The sequence below is a fragment of the Giraffa tippelskirchi genome, chromosome 12 (genome assembly GCF_054371585.1).
Source record: "Giraffa tippelskirchi isolate mGirTip1 chromosome 12, T2T-mGirTip1v1.2.pri, whole genome shotgun sequence".
NCBI classification, from domain to species: Eukaryota; Metazoa; Chordata; class Mammalia; order Artiodactyla; family Giraffidae; genus Giraffa; species Giraffa tippelskirchi.
This window is the reverse complement of record NC_137286.1, coordinates 60,538,084-60,554,254: the sequence shown is the minus strand read 5'-3', so window position 1 is coordinate 60,554,254 and position 16,171 is coordinate 60,538,084. Positions and strand designations below refer to the sequence as shown.

Here is a 16,171-nt window from a genome sequence, read left to right as displayed (position 1 = left end):
GACGCAGCATCCATATCAAAGAAGTGACTGAAAAGCTGGGAAATTAAAATGAAAGAGTTGATCTATAAAACCCAACAGATTTGCCGCAGAGCATAATGGACAGAGCCAGAGGACAAATCAGCAATGTGGAAGGCCACGCAGAGGCTGCGGTACCAAGACACAGAGAAGTTAAAGCACAAACAAAAATCAGAGAGACAGGGAAGATGCTCTGGGTAAGCTTCAGGCCCCCAAGAACGGAGTGGGGGGACGGGATGCCCCAGAGAGTTGACCTCAAGAGGACAAGTTAAAATTCTACATAACCTCCTTCTCCTTCCGCCTCTGTAACTCAGCTTGCCCATTGCAAAGTCTAGATCACGTAGGTCATGTAATCTCAGAAAGTGGGGACGTGAAGTACTAGGAACTGGAGTTTATCTCATTCACCCTTGTTCTGCTCTTTGCAATTTCCCAACCACTGCAAACCTGCTTAATCATGCCTGTCCATGTGAAGGTCAGGCATCCCCTCCCCATCTTGACTGCTGTCCCTGCTCACTCGAAACCCCTTCGTTTAAACCAGCCTATTAACAGCCCATTGCAGTCTGTCCATAAAAACGCTGTAACCCTTTGTTCGGGGCTCAGAGCTTGGAGTGTTAACTCCCCTGGGCCCGCCAGTGTAATAAACCTGAGTTCTCCAACTCTCCAAGTGTGGCGCTTGGTTTCTCGATTACTGGTTTCTGCGACAAACCCACAGCAGCAGGGACAGGGAGGGTGGGAGGCCAACCTCTCCTTGGACTCAGGCGACTGTGGCCTAATGGTTAGTCCACAGGCTAAGGAGTTCTGCTTGGAGATACCCGAGGGAAATGTGTTGTGGGCTACCTCTCTTGAAGGCAGAGGGATGGTTTGCCCAGATTAAAATGGAGTCCAACGGCGAGACACTTAGTTATTTCAAGGAAGGGATTAAGGGATGCCGGTCAGTCTAGGCGGGTGGAGCAGAGGCAGTGGAGACAGGACTGGCCTCAGCAGCACTAACTTCCCAGCAGAGTTCAGTTCGGTTCAGTCGCTCAGTCGTGTCTGACTCTTTGAGACCCCGTGAATTGCAGCACGCCAGACCTCTCTGTCCATCACCAACTCCCGGAGTCTACCCAAACCCATGTCCATCAAGTTAGTTATGCCATCCAGCCATCTCATCCTCTGTCGTCCCCTTCTCCTCCCGCCCCCAATCCTACCCAGCATTAGGGTCTTTTCCAATGAGTCAACCCTTCGCATGAGGTGGCCAAGGTATTGCAGTTTCAGCTTCAACATCAGTCCTTCCAATGAACACCCAGGACTGATCTCTTTTAGGATGGATTGATTGGATCTCCTTGCAGTCCAAGGGACTCTCAAGAGTCTTCTCCAACACCACAGTTCAAAAGCATCAATTCTGCGGCACTCAGCTTTCTTCACCGTCCAACTCTCACATCCATACATGACCACTGGAAAAACCAAAGCCTTGACTAGATGGACTTTTGTTGGCAAAGTAATGCCTCTGCTTTTAAATATGCTATGTAGGTTGGCCATAACCTTCCTTCCAAGGAGTAAGCGTCTTTTAATATCATGGCTGCAATCACCATCAGCAGTGATTTTGGAGCCCCAAAAAATAAAGTCTGTCACTGTTTCCACTGTTTCCCCATCTATTTCCCATGAAGTGATGGGACCGATGCCATGATCTTAGTTTTCTGAACGTTGAGCTTTAAGCCAACTTTTTCACTCTCCCTTTTCACCTTCATCAAGAGGCTCTTTAGTTCTTCTTCACTTTCTGCCATAAGGGTGGTGTCATCCACATATCTGAGGTTATTGATATTTCTCCTGGCAATCTTGATTCCAGCTTGTGTTTCTTCCAGCCCAGTGTTTCTCATGATGTACTCTGCATATAAGTTAAATAAGCAGGGTGACAATATACAGCCTTGACGGACTCCTTTTCCTATTTGGAACCAGTCTGTTGTTTCATGTCCAGTTCTAACTGTTGCTTCCTGACCTGCATACAGGTTTCTCAAGAGACAGGTCAGATGGTCTGGTATTCGCATCTCTTTCAGAATTTTCCACAGTTTATTGTGATCCACACAGTCAAAGGCTTTGGCATAGTCAATAAAGCAGAAATAGATGTTTTTCTGGAACTCTCTTGCTTTTTTGATGATCCAGCGGATATTGGCAATTTGATCTCTGGTTCCTCTGCCTTTTCTAAAACCAGCTTGAACCTCTGGAAGTTCACGGTTCACGTATTGCTGAAGCCTGGCTTGGAGAATTTTGAGCATTACTTTACTAGCATGTGAGATGAGTGCAATTGTGCGGTAGTTTGAGCATTCTTTGGCATTGCCTTTCTTTGGGATTGGAACAAAGACTGACCTCTTCCAGTCCTGTGGCCACTGCTGAGTTTTCCAAATTTGCTGGCATATCAAGTGCAGCACTTTCACAGCATCACCTTTGAGGATTTGAAATAGCTCAACTGGAATTCCATCACCTCCACTAGCTTTGTTCATAGTGATGCTTTCTAAGGCCCACTTGACTTCACATTCCAAGATGTCTGGCTCTAGGTGAGTGATCACACCATCGTGATTATCTGGGTTATGAAGATCTTTTTTGTACAGTTCTTCTGTGTATTCTTGCCACCTCTTCTTAATATCTTCTGCTTCTGTTAGGTCCATACCATTTCTGTCCTTTATCGAGCCTATCTTTGCATGAAATGTTCCTTTGGTATCTCTAATTTTCTTGAAGAGATCTCTAGTCTTTCCCAATCTGTTGTTTTCCTCTATTTCTTTGCATTGATCACTGAGGAAGGCTTTCTTATCTCTCCTTGCTATTCTTTGGAACTCTGCATTCAGATGGGAATATCTTTCCTTTTCTCCTTTGCTTTTCGCTTCTCTTCTCTTCCCAGCTATCTGTAAGGCCTCCTCAGACAGCCATTTTGCTTTTTTGCATTTCTTTTCCATGGGGATTTTCTTGATCCCTGTCTCCTGTACAATGTCACGAACCTCTGTCCATAGTTCATCAGGCACTGTCTATCAGGTCTAGTCCCTTAAATCTATTTGTCACTTCCACTGTATACTCATAAGGGTGGCCGAGAGGAGCTAGGCCAGGCCGGGGGCTGGGGGCAGCGGCCGAGAGGGGCTAGGCCGGGCCAGGGGCTGGGGGCCAGCGGCAGCGGCGAGAGGAATTACCCAAGGCCCAAGGTAAGAGAAACCCAAGTAAGACGGTAAGTGTTGCGAGAGGGCATCAGAGGGCAGACACACTGAAACTAGAATTACAGAAAATTAGCTAATCTGATCACATGGACCACAGCCTTGTCTATCTCAATGAAACTAAGCTATGCCGTATGGGGCCACCCAAGACAGATGGGTCATGGTGGAGAGGTCTGACAGAATGTGGTCCACTGGAGAAGGGCATGGCAAACCACTTTAGTATTCTTGCCTTGAGAACCCCATGAACAGTATAAAAAGGCAAAAAGATAGGACACTGAAAGATGAACTCCCCAGGTCAGTAGGTGCCCAATATACTAATGGAGATCAGTGGAGAAATAACTCCAGAAAGAATGATGGGATGGAGCCAAAGCAAAAACGATACCCAACTGTGGATGTGACTGGTGATAGACGCAAAGTCCGATGCTGTAAAGAGCAATATTGCATAGGAACCTGGAATGTTAGGTCCATGAATCAAGGCAAACTGGAAGTAGTCAAACAGGAGATGGCAAGAGTGAACGTCGACATTCTAGGAATCAGCGAACTAAGATGGACTGGAATGGGTGAATTTAACTCAGATGATCATTATATCTACTACTGTGGGCAAGAATCCCTTAGAAGAAATGGAGTAGCCATCATGGTCAACAAAAGAGTCCAAAATGCAGTATATGGATGCAATCTCAAAAACGATAGAATGATCTCTGTTCGTTTCCAAGGCAAACCATTCAATATCACGGTAATCCAAGTCTATGCCCCGACCAGTAATGCCGAAGAAGCTGAAGTTGAACGATTCTATGAAGACCTACAAGACCTTCTAGAACTAACACCCAAAAAAGATGTCTTTTTCATTATAGGGGACTGGAATGCAAAAGTAGGAAGTCAAGAAACACCTGGCGTAACAGGCAAATTTGGCCTTGGAGTACAGAATGAAGCAGGGCAAAGGCTAATAGAGTTTTGCCACGAGAACGCATTGGTAATAGCAAACACCCTATTCCAACAACACAAAAGAAGACTCTACACGTGGACATCACCAGATGGTCAACACCGAAATCAGATTGATTATACTCTTTGCAGCCAAAGATGGAGAAGCTCTATACAGTCAGCAAAAACAAGACCGGGAGCAGACTGTGGCTCGGATCATGAACTGCTTATTGCCAAATTCAGACTTAAATTGAAGAAAGTAGGGAAAACCACTAGACCATTCAGGTATGACCTAGATCAAATCCCAGCAGAGTAGCCCCTAGGAATATTTGGGAGTCAGCGCCCCGTTGCTGGAAGGAAGCAAGCACAGTCTGATCAAGTAATCAGAGGATTTAAGCCTCAGACCCAGGTTAATAGTAAAAGCCTCATCAGACCTAGAGCTCCCGTCACAGGCAGGTCTCCGCCGGCAGGAAGCACAGCTGTGTTCACCGCTCCCACACAGACGGACGCCGCTGCCACCTCTCCCGGGACCTGGGCTGCCACTGAGCCTCCCGCCTCCTCACCTCTCCGTGAGGGGCTCTTGACTGGCCACTGGCCGCTCCCTGGCGGCCCAGGGCTGCTCCTGCAGCCAGACTGCTTCCTGCAAGGCCCTGTCCTCCCAGCAGGCGTGAACAGGACACCTGAGTCCAGGAAGAGCTCCAGGGCGTGCGTGGGCAGTTACGCTCACAAAGGCCCCCAAACCAGGGACCTGCCCCTTGGAGGATTTCCTCCCGAGGCTCACTGAGGAAGCAAGCGGCCACACAAGAGGCACTTCCTATTTATGCTACTTCTATTTCTGGAAGGCAGATAGATCTACCTGGCTCTTCCAAGTAGAAGTTATTTGAAGTTATTTTCAACATAGATTTGAAAAACTCAAAGGAAGAAGAAAAGGGCATTGGAAGTAGCTATGTCAAAACCTGGGACTCGAAGGCCCTCCGGAATGTTCCTTCTCCTTCTTCCATCCATGCTGGGCCCAGCGGAGGACACTGCTCAGTGCTGAGCTCAGGGCAGCTCACAGAGAGGAGAAGGGTGACGTCTGTCCAAGTGGCCCCTGCCTCATGGTCCTGAAGAGTCTTACCAAGCACTCTTGGCCTGAATTATCTGGAAGTTTCCTCACTTCTCCGCTTCCCAGGAGCCCTGACCTCAGCTGACAGGACAGGTTTTTCCACTTTGACCAGCGTGAGGCAGATGTAGAAGAATGTCTAACGACCTGTTTGTCAAACTGGCTCGCAGCAAGGTCCTGGCCCGGCGGGATCTCACTGACCCTCGCTCTCTCAGCTCCCGCACTCAGGACCCAACCACACTTTCCAAGTGTTCCTTCTGCATCCACTGCCGGGGGAACGCTGACGGTGTGAATACAGTCGTGACGAGCCTTTCTGGGATACAACTGTGCGGCACACACCCAGGACAGGCGCCTGTAGCCCGCCTGGTACCACATGCACGTTCATGGGCGCTGCAAGGGTTAACCATTCTGAAAGCACAGGGTGAGCAGCGCAAGTCAAAACAAGTAGAAGCAGTAACAAACACACCCGGCACACACACACACACACACACACACACACACACACATACACACACACACACACACAAAAGACTACTACCAAAACCTCAAAGGTAACAAAGTTAGGTTTTTTTTATACTAATTTTTATTAAAGTTTGGATCTTTCCCTAACTCTACATGGAGGTATAATGGTAAGATTATTTCCAAAGCATGCTACCTTCCAAGGAGTTTTAAAGGGTGATTTTATTCTGACATTGAGAACAACTTGAGTATCACTGCTCCTCTTTCTGACAGTTTTCCTCAGGCAGTGCTGAGAATTAAGTCTGCAAGGATCTTTCTTGGGGTGAAGTTGGTGGATTGGGGAGGCAGGACTCCCCCTGGGGAGAAGGTGGGACAGAAAACGCATCCAATGGGGACAGAACTAAGAGGGTAAGCCCCGTGAAAGGCACAGCTGCAGATTCCTGAAGCCAAATATTGCCCCATTCAATTCAGAAAGAAATGAATGACAGCGAGGCCAGTTAAAGCAAATTTAACCTTGGAAGTCAGCACCCAGTGACGGAGGAGGTATGCAGCTTGGATCCTAATCGCAAAATTTTTGTACTTAAACAGACAACAATTTTTTAAGTAAATTGGAATATTATTCTCCTGGCTGCAAAAGTAATGCAAAACAAGAACAAAGGAACACGTGCTCATCGTAGAAAACATAAGCTCTACATATAAGCAAAAGCTATTACCCCCAAGAGTGTCACCTGCTCCCAGGCTGTGGTCTTGGTGCACATATTTCTGCTTTGCAAAAATGAAATCCAACATGCAATGTTTTGAAATAGGGCCCCCAGAGCTCTGGGTTCAAGGCGAATATCATTTCATCAGTGAGATTCACCACTCCCACCCCTCCACGACTGCCCATCGAAGCGACTCCACTGCTAGCTGTTAGGTGGGCTGGGGCTTCCGGTCAAGGCTCATAGGAGAAAAGGGCTCTCCTGGCTGCTTGCGAAAAGTCGCTCAGTCGTGTCCGGCTCTTTGCAACCCCATGAACTGTAGACCATGGAATTCTCCAGGCCCTAATACTGGAGTGGGTAGCCTTTCCCTTCTCCAGGGCATCTTCCCAACCCAGGGATCGAACCCAGGTCTCTCGCATTGCAGGCGGATTCTTTACCAGCTGAGCCACCAGGGAAGCTCTGCTGGCTGCTTAAATATATGAATAAGATATATTTTTTTAAAAATTGAGCCCACCAACCCCTATTGTGGTAGATGGAATGATGGACACCAATCCTTACCCTCTGCCTGCGTCCACATCCTGGCAGCAGCCTCCTCATGGAGGGAGCTCTTCATTTGGGCTCTTCTGTATGACTTGTTTTGGCCAAGGGTGGAGGCATGGCGGCAACAGCGTGTCACTCTGAGCCGAAGCCTTAAGAGACACAGCTTGCTTTTACTTTCCCTGCTTGCACCTCTGCAACCAGCAGGGAAGAAGGCACCACGCCAGCCTGCTGGGCTCCAAGGAGATGAGCCATGCAGAGCAGAGCTGCAGACTACAGGACGCAGCAGAGCCCCCGGACTCCCATGGGTTAGGGGGCCGGAAATAAACACTGACAGCTATATCCCACTGAGATTCTGTGTCTGTCTGGGTCCGGGTTCGGGGAGGTTGAGCCACTCTGCTGAGGTAACCCAGAACTAAAAACTGAAAGCAGGCCTCATGAGCCCCACAGGCAGGCTCTTGAGCCCTCCTCACACTGTGTGAGTCCCAGGAGTGCCTCCCCACTGCTCTCACTCAATAAAGGGAAACACAGACATAACCCTCTGTGGGGTTCTGAACAAGACAGGGATGGGGGTGCGCGTCACTCCAGCACACACGGAGGTAGTAATGGCTCCTTAGCCAGAGTCCGAGGTATTGGACTCTGCATTCCCAGTGTCCACGCAGGTCCCATGGTGACCCTGTTCTCCGCCGGATCCAGCAAGAAAGCAGAGTCTTCTCCACTGTCCTCAGGCACTGCCCTCAGCCACTGCCCCCAGCCACTGTCCCCAGCCACTGCCCCCCAGTCACTCCCCTCAGTCACTGTCCCCTGTCACTGCCCCCCGCCACTGCCCCCCGCCACTGCCCTCAGTCACTGCCCCCCAGCCACTGTCCCCAGCCACTGCCCCCCAGTCACTCCCCTCAGTCACTGTCCCCTGTCACTGCCCCCCGCCACTGCCCCCCGCCACTGCCCTCAGTCACTGCCCCCCAGTCACTGCCCCCGTCACTGTCCCCCATCACTGCCCCCAGCCACTGCCCCCGTCACTGTCCCCCGTCACTGCCCCCAGTCACTCCCCTCAGTCACTGCCCCCAGCCACTGCCCCCCGTCACTGCCCCCGTCACTGTCCCCCATCACTGCCCCCAGTCACTGCCCCCCGCCACTGCCCCCAGTCACTGCCCCCCGTCACTGCCCCCGTCACTGTCCCCCGTCACTGCCCCCAGTCACTCCCCTCAGTCACTGCCCCCGTCACTGCCCCCGTCACTGTCCCCCGTCACTGCCCCCAGTCACTGCCCCCAGCCACTGCCCCCAGCCACTGCCCCCCGTCACTGCCCCCGTCACTGTCCCCAGCCACTGCCCCCAGTCACTGCCCCTGTCACTGTCCCCCGTCACTGCCCCCAGTCACTCCCCTCAGTCACTGCCCCCAGTCACTCCCCTCAGTCACTGCCCCCTGTCACTGCCCTCAGTCACTGCCCCCAGGCACTGCCCTCAGGCACTGCCCCCAGCCACTGCCCTCACTGCCCTCAGTCACTGCCCCCTGTCACTGCCCCCTGTCACTGCCCCCAGGCAGCGCCCTCAGGCACTGCCCCCAGCCACTGCCCTCACCGCCCTCAGTCACTGCCCCCAGGCACTGCCCCAGTCACTGCCCCCAGCCACTTCCCCCCCCCGTCACTGCCCTCAGTCACTGCCCCCAGGCACTGCCCTCAGGCACTGCCCCCCGCCACTGCCCTCACTGCCCTCAGGCACTGCCCCAGCCACTGCCCTCACTGCCCTCAGGCACTGCCCCCCGCCACTGCCCTCAGGCACTGCCCCCAGGCACTGCCCCCAGTCACTGCCCTCAGGCACTGCCCCCCGCCACTGCCCCCAGCCACTGTCCTCACTGCCCTCAGGCACTGCCCCCAGCCACTGCCCTCAGTCACTGCCCCCAGGCACTGCCCTCAGGCACTGCCCCCCGCCACTGCCCTCACTGCCCTCAGGCACTGCCCCCCGGCACTACCCCAGTCACTGCCCTCACTGCCCTCAGGCACTGCCCCCCGCCACTGCCCCCAGCCACTGTCCTCACTGCCCTCAGGCACTGCCCCCAGCCACTGCCCTCACTGCCCTCAGGCACTGCCCCCCGGCACTACCCCAGTCACTGCCCTCACTGCCCTCAGGCACTGCCCCCCCGCCACTGCCCTCAGGCACTGCCCCCAGGCACTGCCCCCAGTCACTGCCCTCACTGCCCTCAGGCACTGCCCCCCGCCACTGCCCCCAGCCACTGTCCTCACTGCCCTCAGGCACTGCCCCCTGCCACTGCCCTCACTGCCCTCAGGCACTGCCCCCAGGCACTGCCCCAGTCACTGCCCTCACTGCCCCCCGCCACTGCCCTCACTGCCCTCAGGCACTGCCCCCAGGCACTGCCCCCAGTCACTGCCCTCACTGCCCTCAGGCACTGCCCCCCGCCATTGCCCCCAGCCACTGTCCTCACTGCCCCCAGGCACTGCCCCCAGTCACTGCCCTCACTGCCCTCCGTCACTGCCCCCCGTCACTGCCCCCAGCCACTGCCCCCCGTCACTGCCCCCAGTCACTCCCCTCAGTCACTGCCCCCAGCCACTGCCCCCAGGCACTGCCCTCACTGCCCCCAGGCACTGCCCTCAGGCGAGCTGACTGGTAGGAGGAGGCCAGGAGGGGCCCAATGCCTGACTGCCAAGCCACATAAGCAGCCCGTTGCCAGCGGGAGGGGGCACACTTCATCCCCAGGGGTCCTGGGGCAGGGCCTCCACACAGCTCCTCAGCTGCCTGCCACTGTGGGACCTTTTGACTCTTGGAGAATGGGCCCGCGTTTGCCCTTTCTTCATCATTCCCACAGTGCTGAGCCGCAGGACAGAATTCTCCAGCGTATTTCAGGTCACTTCGCTCTCTTCCTCACTCTGTGGCTTACGTGTCCTGTTCGCTGCGTAAACACTTCCCTCAGCACCAGGGTTCACAAGACCTGGGTGCCCCGCTGCGGGCACCCCCCACTGTAGGCGTGAGAGCAGCACCCGTCCGGGCCGCATGATTCCCAACAGGCTGCTCAAGCCGTGCGCATGTCCCGAGGCCCATCTGGACCGCGGAGGCGTGGAGCCCTGAGATTCCGCTGGGAAACGAGGCTCTGAGAAGAGAAGACTGCTCTGAGCCTGCTCTGTGCCGCCTGGGGACCACAGCGGTCAGGGGCGGGGACCACAGCGGTCAGGGGCAGGGACCAGCGTCGGAGAGGCACACAGTTCAGACCCAGACCTCAAGGGAGAGAAACAGGGGCTGGGAGTATCAACCTTTGGCCTCTTGGTGCACACGAACACTTCCTGGACATCACCCACCTCAGGCCGCGAGGCAAGGCTGGTTCCAGTCCGTCCCAGGTCCCCAGGCACTATGTGAGTCAACTAGATCCCTGGGCACCTTGGAAAAGCCAAGGTCTCAGCCTTGCCACTTTGTTGGTGGAATGCTGGCATGGACTGGGAGCCTGTTAGAGATGCCTGTTAGAGACAGGGGTGTCCCACACATAGGGGATGAGAATCTGCATCTCACCAAGATCCTCAGGGGACTGGAATATACACCGCACTGTGAAAAATGCCGTGCCAACGCGCTGGTCCGAATCATCCAGACCAGGTGCTTCTCGCCCCCCGCTGCACATCAGGATCGCAGCAGTGGGGACACAAGAACTTTTCCAAACTCCCACGCTTGTTCCTCCCCACAGAACGCCGCTCCAGGGGGCTGGGAAGACCTGGGCATCAACAGTTCCAGGCTCTGCCCAGCGTTTCTGGGGGCCAGCGTAGAGAACACTCACTCAGACCACCAACTTGTGCCCGGGATGAGGACGGGGCAGAGGCCCTGCAGGGGCTTTCTCAGATGACACAGTCACCCACCCAACGAGCCACACAGGAACCCAACGTCCCTGCCCCAGCCCCGTTCCTTGGATTGCTGAGGGGAGAAGATAGGACACTGAGGGACCGCCGAGGGAGCCTGGAGAGAAGCTGTACCCAAATCAGGAAGAGCACGCCACAGACAGGGGACCTTGATCACACGCTAATAAGGCGGGGCCTTCCTAACGAGCAACTGAGACAAGTCAAACATCTGAAAAATGCACACACACACACACAAAACTTTTCAAAAGATGCTAGTCAAACACTCTGGGAACATTTAGTGCTGGACAATGTCAAGAAGCAAATTCTTTTCTAACTTCATAATCTAATTTATGTGTAAAGAAACCTTGCAGAAACATCACCTTAATTAGACTCTGGGCATTTTCGATGGAGAAAAATTACTGCAGTAACTGAACATGATGTCTGCGGAGTCAGGTCCTACACTGCATCACTGACTTGACGGACGTGCAAACATACACGTCTTCTCAAAGCCCGCAGGACGGCCTACACTTGGAGGATTAGGGGTTAAGGAAGGTTCAAATGGCAGTTCTGCCCATTCCAAGCTGTTGACATTGACCGAGTTTCTACATCTCTCTTACTCTCATGTTCCTCAGGTATAAAATGGAGATAAAGTACCGTTTATAAGTTGCTGTGAGGATTAAACGAGGTTATTTCCTAAGGCACCGAAACCAGTGCCTGGTATGTACTTAGGGTTTATCAAATATTTACTGTTAACAATATCAACAATATAGTATTGAGAATAAAAGTGACGCATCTCTGAAGGACAACCCAGCAATACATAAAGAGGCTTAAAAATCTTCAAACCTAATTGTCCTGCTTCTGTAGATCAATCTTAAAGAAATAATCTCAAAACCATGTATGAAAAGGTGGACATGGAATGATTTAGGTCTGAGTCGGCAACTAGAAGAAACTCAAATACCCCAAAACATCCAGCAGGAGAGTAAGAATTAGGTCAATCATTTCGCACATTTTTCTACTTTTTTCTTTTTTCAATTTTTGTGTAATAAACACGTAGTAGTTTTATACTGAGAACACAAAACCAAATCCCCATTTAAAAAAATCCTTTTAACCAGCACGAAATGATGCCTTGATTCTTAAGATCCACATGCATTTTAAGTCCACATAAATTTTGTCCCATGACAACTTCAATGTTAAGAGTTTAAGTGAGAATCCCACAATATGTTTTATAATGAAAAACTGCACAACTCATCAAATAACGGGCACTTTACGTGTTTTGGTTGAGAACCCCTGGTTTGTGCACAGAGCATGCAAAGCGGACGCGACCAGCCCTGCCCGTACCATTGTCCTGGGTCTCCATGGCGCGTCCTGGACACACAGCTGACCCTGCTGGCCCCACACACCAGTACATGCTGGGCGGTGGCCGAGACATTCCAGCCATCAACCCTCGGGGTAGCTGCTCTCCCAAGTCAGTTCCGCCGTGGTCACAGCTGCCGCCGCTGCTGCCCGAGGGATGCACTAGGTCATGCTTAGAGTCCACGGTGGAATGTATCACAGACCCACCGTCATGGCTGAGCAGAAAACTGTCTTCTCCTGGTGGTGAAAAAGCATCAAGTCAGAAGGCTTTTCTTAACTATCAAGACCCTTCCTGAACCCTCGCACAAACACTTATATTTACAAGGCCATGGAAATGTGCACTGGTTATCTCCCTCCCCCATTTTTGCAACATTTCCCTTCACATTCCATCTCTCGAGCCACAGCAGGTCAGATGTGGGCAGTGAAGAGACAGAGCTCACCCACCACACCTGGCAGGCGGGCTGCTGTCTGCCTGAGAAGAGCTCAGAAACCCCAGACAAGTGATGACTGTTTCATCAACACGCATTCATTGTCACCAGCAAGGGGACACCGAGACAGTGAAATGAGGTTCCTGCCTTTGGAGTTTTCACCCTCCAGTTGGGGTGGGGCAGACACACATAAATAGAGCAAGGCTTCCCTTTGCCCAGAACAGACCCTGCTAGAAGCCTGGAGGTGGGCACATAATGACAAAGAGGTAAGCAGGCAACAATCCCAGAGAGAAGGGTCTGGAAGGTGCTGGTTATGAAGCCAAGTGAGTGTGAGTCCTGGGGGATGACAGAAAGGAGCCCCCTACATTCTGCCTGTCCCCACCACCCCTGGGGATATTTGGCAACGTCCGGAGGCATTTTTGGTTGTCACGTGGTGGGTGGGAGTGCTTACAGGCATTTAGCAGGTGGTAGCCCAGAGAGACACTGCTGAACATCCTGCAACACACAGGGCAGCCATCCACAGCTGAGAACTACTCAGAGAAATTCTCAGTTGGATTAAGACACATCTCCTAAGACTAAGGAGTCTGTGATGAGGCAAGACACTGCTCTCACATGCGGGGCTCCCACTGAGCTTGGGGTCCCTGACACAAGGGCCCAGCCTGCCGATTAAATGACCAGAAGCACCCAGAGGGCAAGACCCAGGCCTGGCTCTGCAGGTGAGCACGGTGGGAAGGGATGACCACATGAAATGCATGTGTCGCGCTCAGCATTCCCATGGAGTCTATAGTACAGACATAAAAAGTATGGTGTCATTAGCAGCTGTTCTCTGAGACAGACAGCTCTGAAATGGAGGGTGATGGTAAAGCACCCTCCACAAAAAATAAACAAGGTAATATATATGATGCCTAGGACAATATTGTCTATTAAAAACAGACATGCACCCTCCTCCCCAGGCAACCCTTCAGCATTGCTGTGAGATTTCTACCAAGGTCAAGTTTCTGAAGTCGCTTTTCACAGGACTGGAGATGGCTCTTCCTTGCAACAATAATAATGGGAGAACTGGGAAGCCAGTAGGGTCTCCTACCTGCCCTCTGATTAACAAGCTCAGAAGGAGACTTCTCTGGCAGTCCAGTGGTTAAGACTCCATGCTTCCAATGCAGGGGGCATGGGTTCGACCCCTGGTTGGGGAACTTGGACCCCACATGCTACGTTTCCGAAAATTAAAAAAAAACAAGCTTAGAAAATCAGTGCTGGAGGGCCGACCCACTGTCTCCCCAGTAACAGGTTCCAGAAGGTAGGCACTGAACAAGCTGTGAACAAGGCTGTGAGAGCACCGGAGCTCTCTCATCTTACGGCCTGAGAAATCAGGCCCCTGGCCCAGGTGATCTGTATTCTTACAGGCGGGGAGAGGAGGTGCTGGGAGAGGCCAAACAAGAGGCCTGGCCCTGAGGCCTCTGTGAGCCTGCATCTTCTTGAGTTAAAGAGCAAAAGGTTCAAAGAAACCATGCCTGGGAAAGTCTATGTTTGAAGTTTGGGAGCCTGAAAAGTCCAAGAAGGAAAGAAGGAACACAATTTAGGAGACAATCAAAGCTTTATAAATTGCAAAACCTGATCAGGAAAATCAGTGTGAGAGGGGAGAGGAGAAGCAGTAAACCAGAATCTCTGTTCTAAAACAGAAGCTCCAAATCACACAGCAATGTCAGAAACCAAAGCGCCCAGCTGTTATCTGCTTTCAGGCGCCTCTCAAAATCAGCTACCAACTATACCCAACAACATCTCAAAAATCCAAAAGCTGGATGTTTCTTCTGAATCAGAAGTATCTTACCATATAATGTTTTTAAGTTAAAGACGTCTTAAGAATATTTTAGGCCAATCCTCGCCCAGCCATTTTGTTCCCCTTTTTATTTTCAGTTTCCTTTCGAAAATCATTTTACCAATGGAGGATTTTGCAACTGGAGCAATTTTTCAATTGCAACTTGCTTTTTGGTTTAGACTTTAGGGTAGCAGTTTTAAAATGAAATAACTCAAGTTTTGCCCTAGATTTGCCCTCTAGCCGATCTTAGCTTCTTGCTGCTTCTTTTGGGTTCAAATCAATGAAACAAATAATGGTCTCAAGTTACATGTTTTCTTTTCATTATAGTATATATATCCTAAAGAGGGCTTCAAGAAGTGTCCTGCAATAATAATTATTTTAATAATTTTAAACATCTCATCAGAGGTGAAAAAGAAAAAAAGGAACCTGATACTCCTACAAATGTTTTTATTGGGTCCTTTTCACAGAGAGTGAGCTTCAAGAGTTAATGAAACTTACAGTTGGTGAGGAAGACACTGTTAAGTACTTGCTCTAAAGTTTCTGCCACAGAAGGAACCTCTTGATCCTGCTCACTTGTCGTTTTAGTAAGTGTGAAAAGGGCCGTCAGTGCCAAAGAGCAGGAACACACTTGCAAGTGAAGCTAGAAACATACTTATCATCCAGCTCTTTTTTGAGTCAAAGGCCTAGTCGAGATGGCTGGCCCATCTCTGAGACACCCTTTTGGCACTACTGGCATCCCTTGGCGAATACTGGCTTGCCTACGAAATGTGTTTAATGCATCTGTGGACATCAAAATATTACAGAGCTACAAATTGGAGAAATGTGTACTTCTCACTCCCAGATAAGAACAGAAGCCCTGCAAGAGCCTAAGCCACAAACAAGCTAAGGCTGTCAATTCACCACTCAGTCTTTCCACGTGTATGCGTTTGGTGCCTCCTGGACAGCTCTGGGAGTAAAGGCAAAGGGGTGAGCAAGGTAGGCAGGGTCTCTGACACCTGAGCAACAGAAGAGGCCTCCAGGGGGAATTAAAGGAGAAATTCAACAGATAAAATGGGCACACAGACAGTGATAACCAAAAAGAAGCACAGAGACAAATGTGAGAATGAGGCTGCGTTTGGAGAGGGCTGCGGGGTGAGCCAGGGGGTCTGAGATGGCAGAGGCCGGATCAACTGGGGGACGTGAGGGAAAGGAGGTCTTGGGGATTTCATGCCAAGCACAAGAGGACACTATTGAGGATTCCCTGTACGGGACTGACACTCGCTAATTTACCTTTTTAAACAATAAATTACTCCGGCTCCCAAATAGAGAATGGGGGAGGGGAGAGCTGCAATTGTAGCAAAGAGATGCTAGTACGTTGGGCTGGGGAGGAGTGGACAGGGAGCAGGGGATGGACCTGAGCACTACCTTTGAGAGGCCGACTCAACAGTCCTTGCCAACAACTGAACTCAAGGGATGAGGAAACGGGAGGGAAGACAGCGCCCAGGTTTTTATGTCTCACGTTTTGATCTGAGTCTACCAGGGCCTCTCCCTGAGGTGTGGAAGCCTGCGGAGGGAGAGAGGTTTGGCAGGCCCACAAACCTCCTGTAGGGACAAACTGGGTGTGAGGTTTGTATGTTTTCAATTTAATTTTTTATTCTTTTAGGACATTCACAAGGATAATTAAATCAGACCACAAAAGGAGTTGAATGTTAGCATTTTTCAAAATCGTGCGTATTTTAGTTGCCCCTTGAACGCCCAGGGAATCTGGATACAATGGGAGTGAGTGGCAAACTCTAAAGACAGTGCATTTGGTAAAAAGCTCGCTAAAAAAGTTTAAGTGCACGCTCCTATTTCCCTACA

General features: G+C 51.4%; 1 protein-coding gene across 3 annotated transcripts in view; it reads right to left on the bottom strand.

The window, feature by feature from the left end:
* LRRK1 (leucine rich repeat kinase 1) overlaps positions 1-16,171 on the bottom strand; it is a 134,091-nt gene that overhangs the window by 117,189 nt on the left and 731 nt on the right. For all 3 annotated transcript variants that reach the window (XM_081551385.1, XM_081551386.1, XM_081551387.1), the window contains exon 2: positions 12,077-12,328. In XM_081551385.1, the coding sequence (XP_081407511.1) occupies positions 12,077-12,176 (100 nt within the window). In that variant the 5' untranslated portion in view covers positions 12,177-12,328. The remainder of the gene's footprint in view (positions 1-12,076; positions 12,329-16,171) is intronic.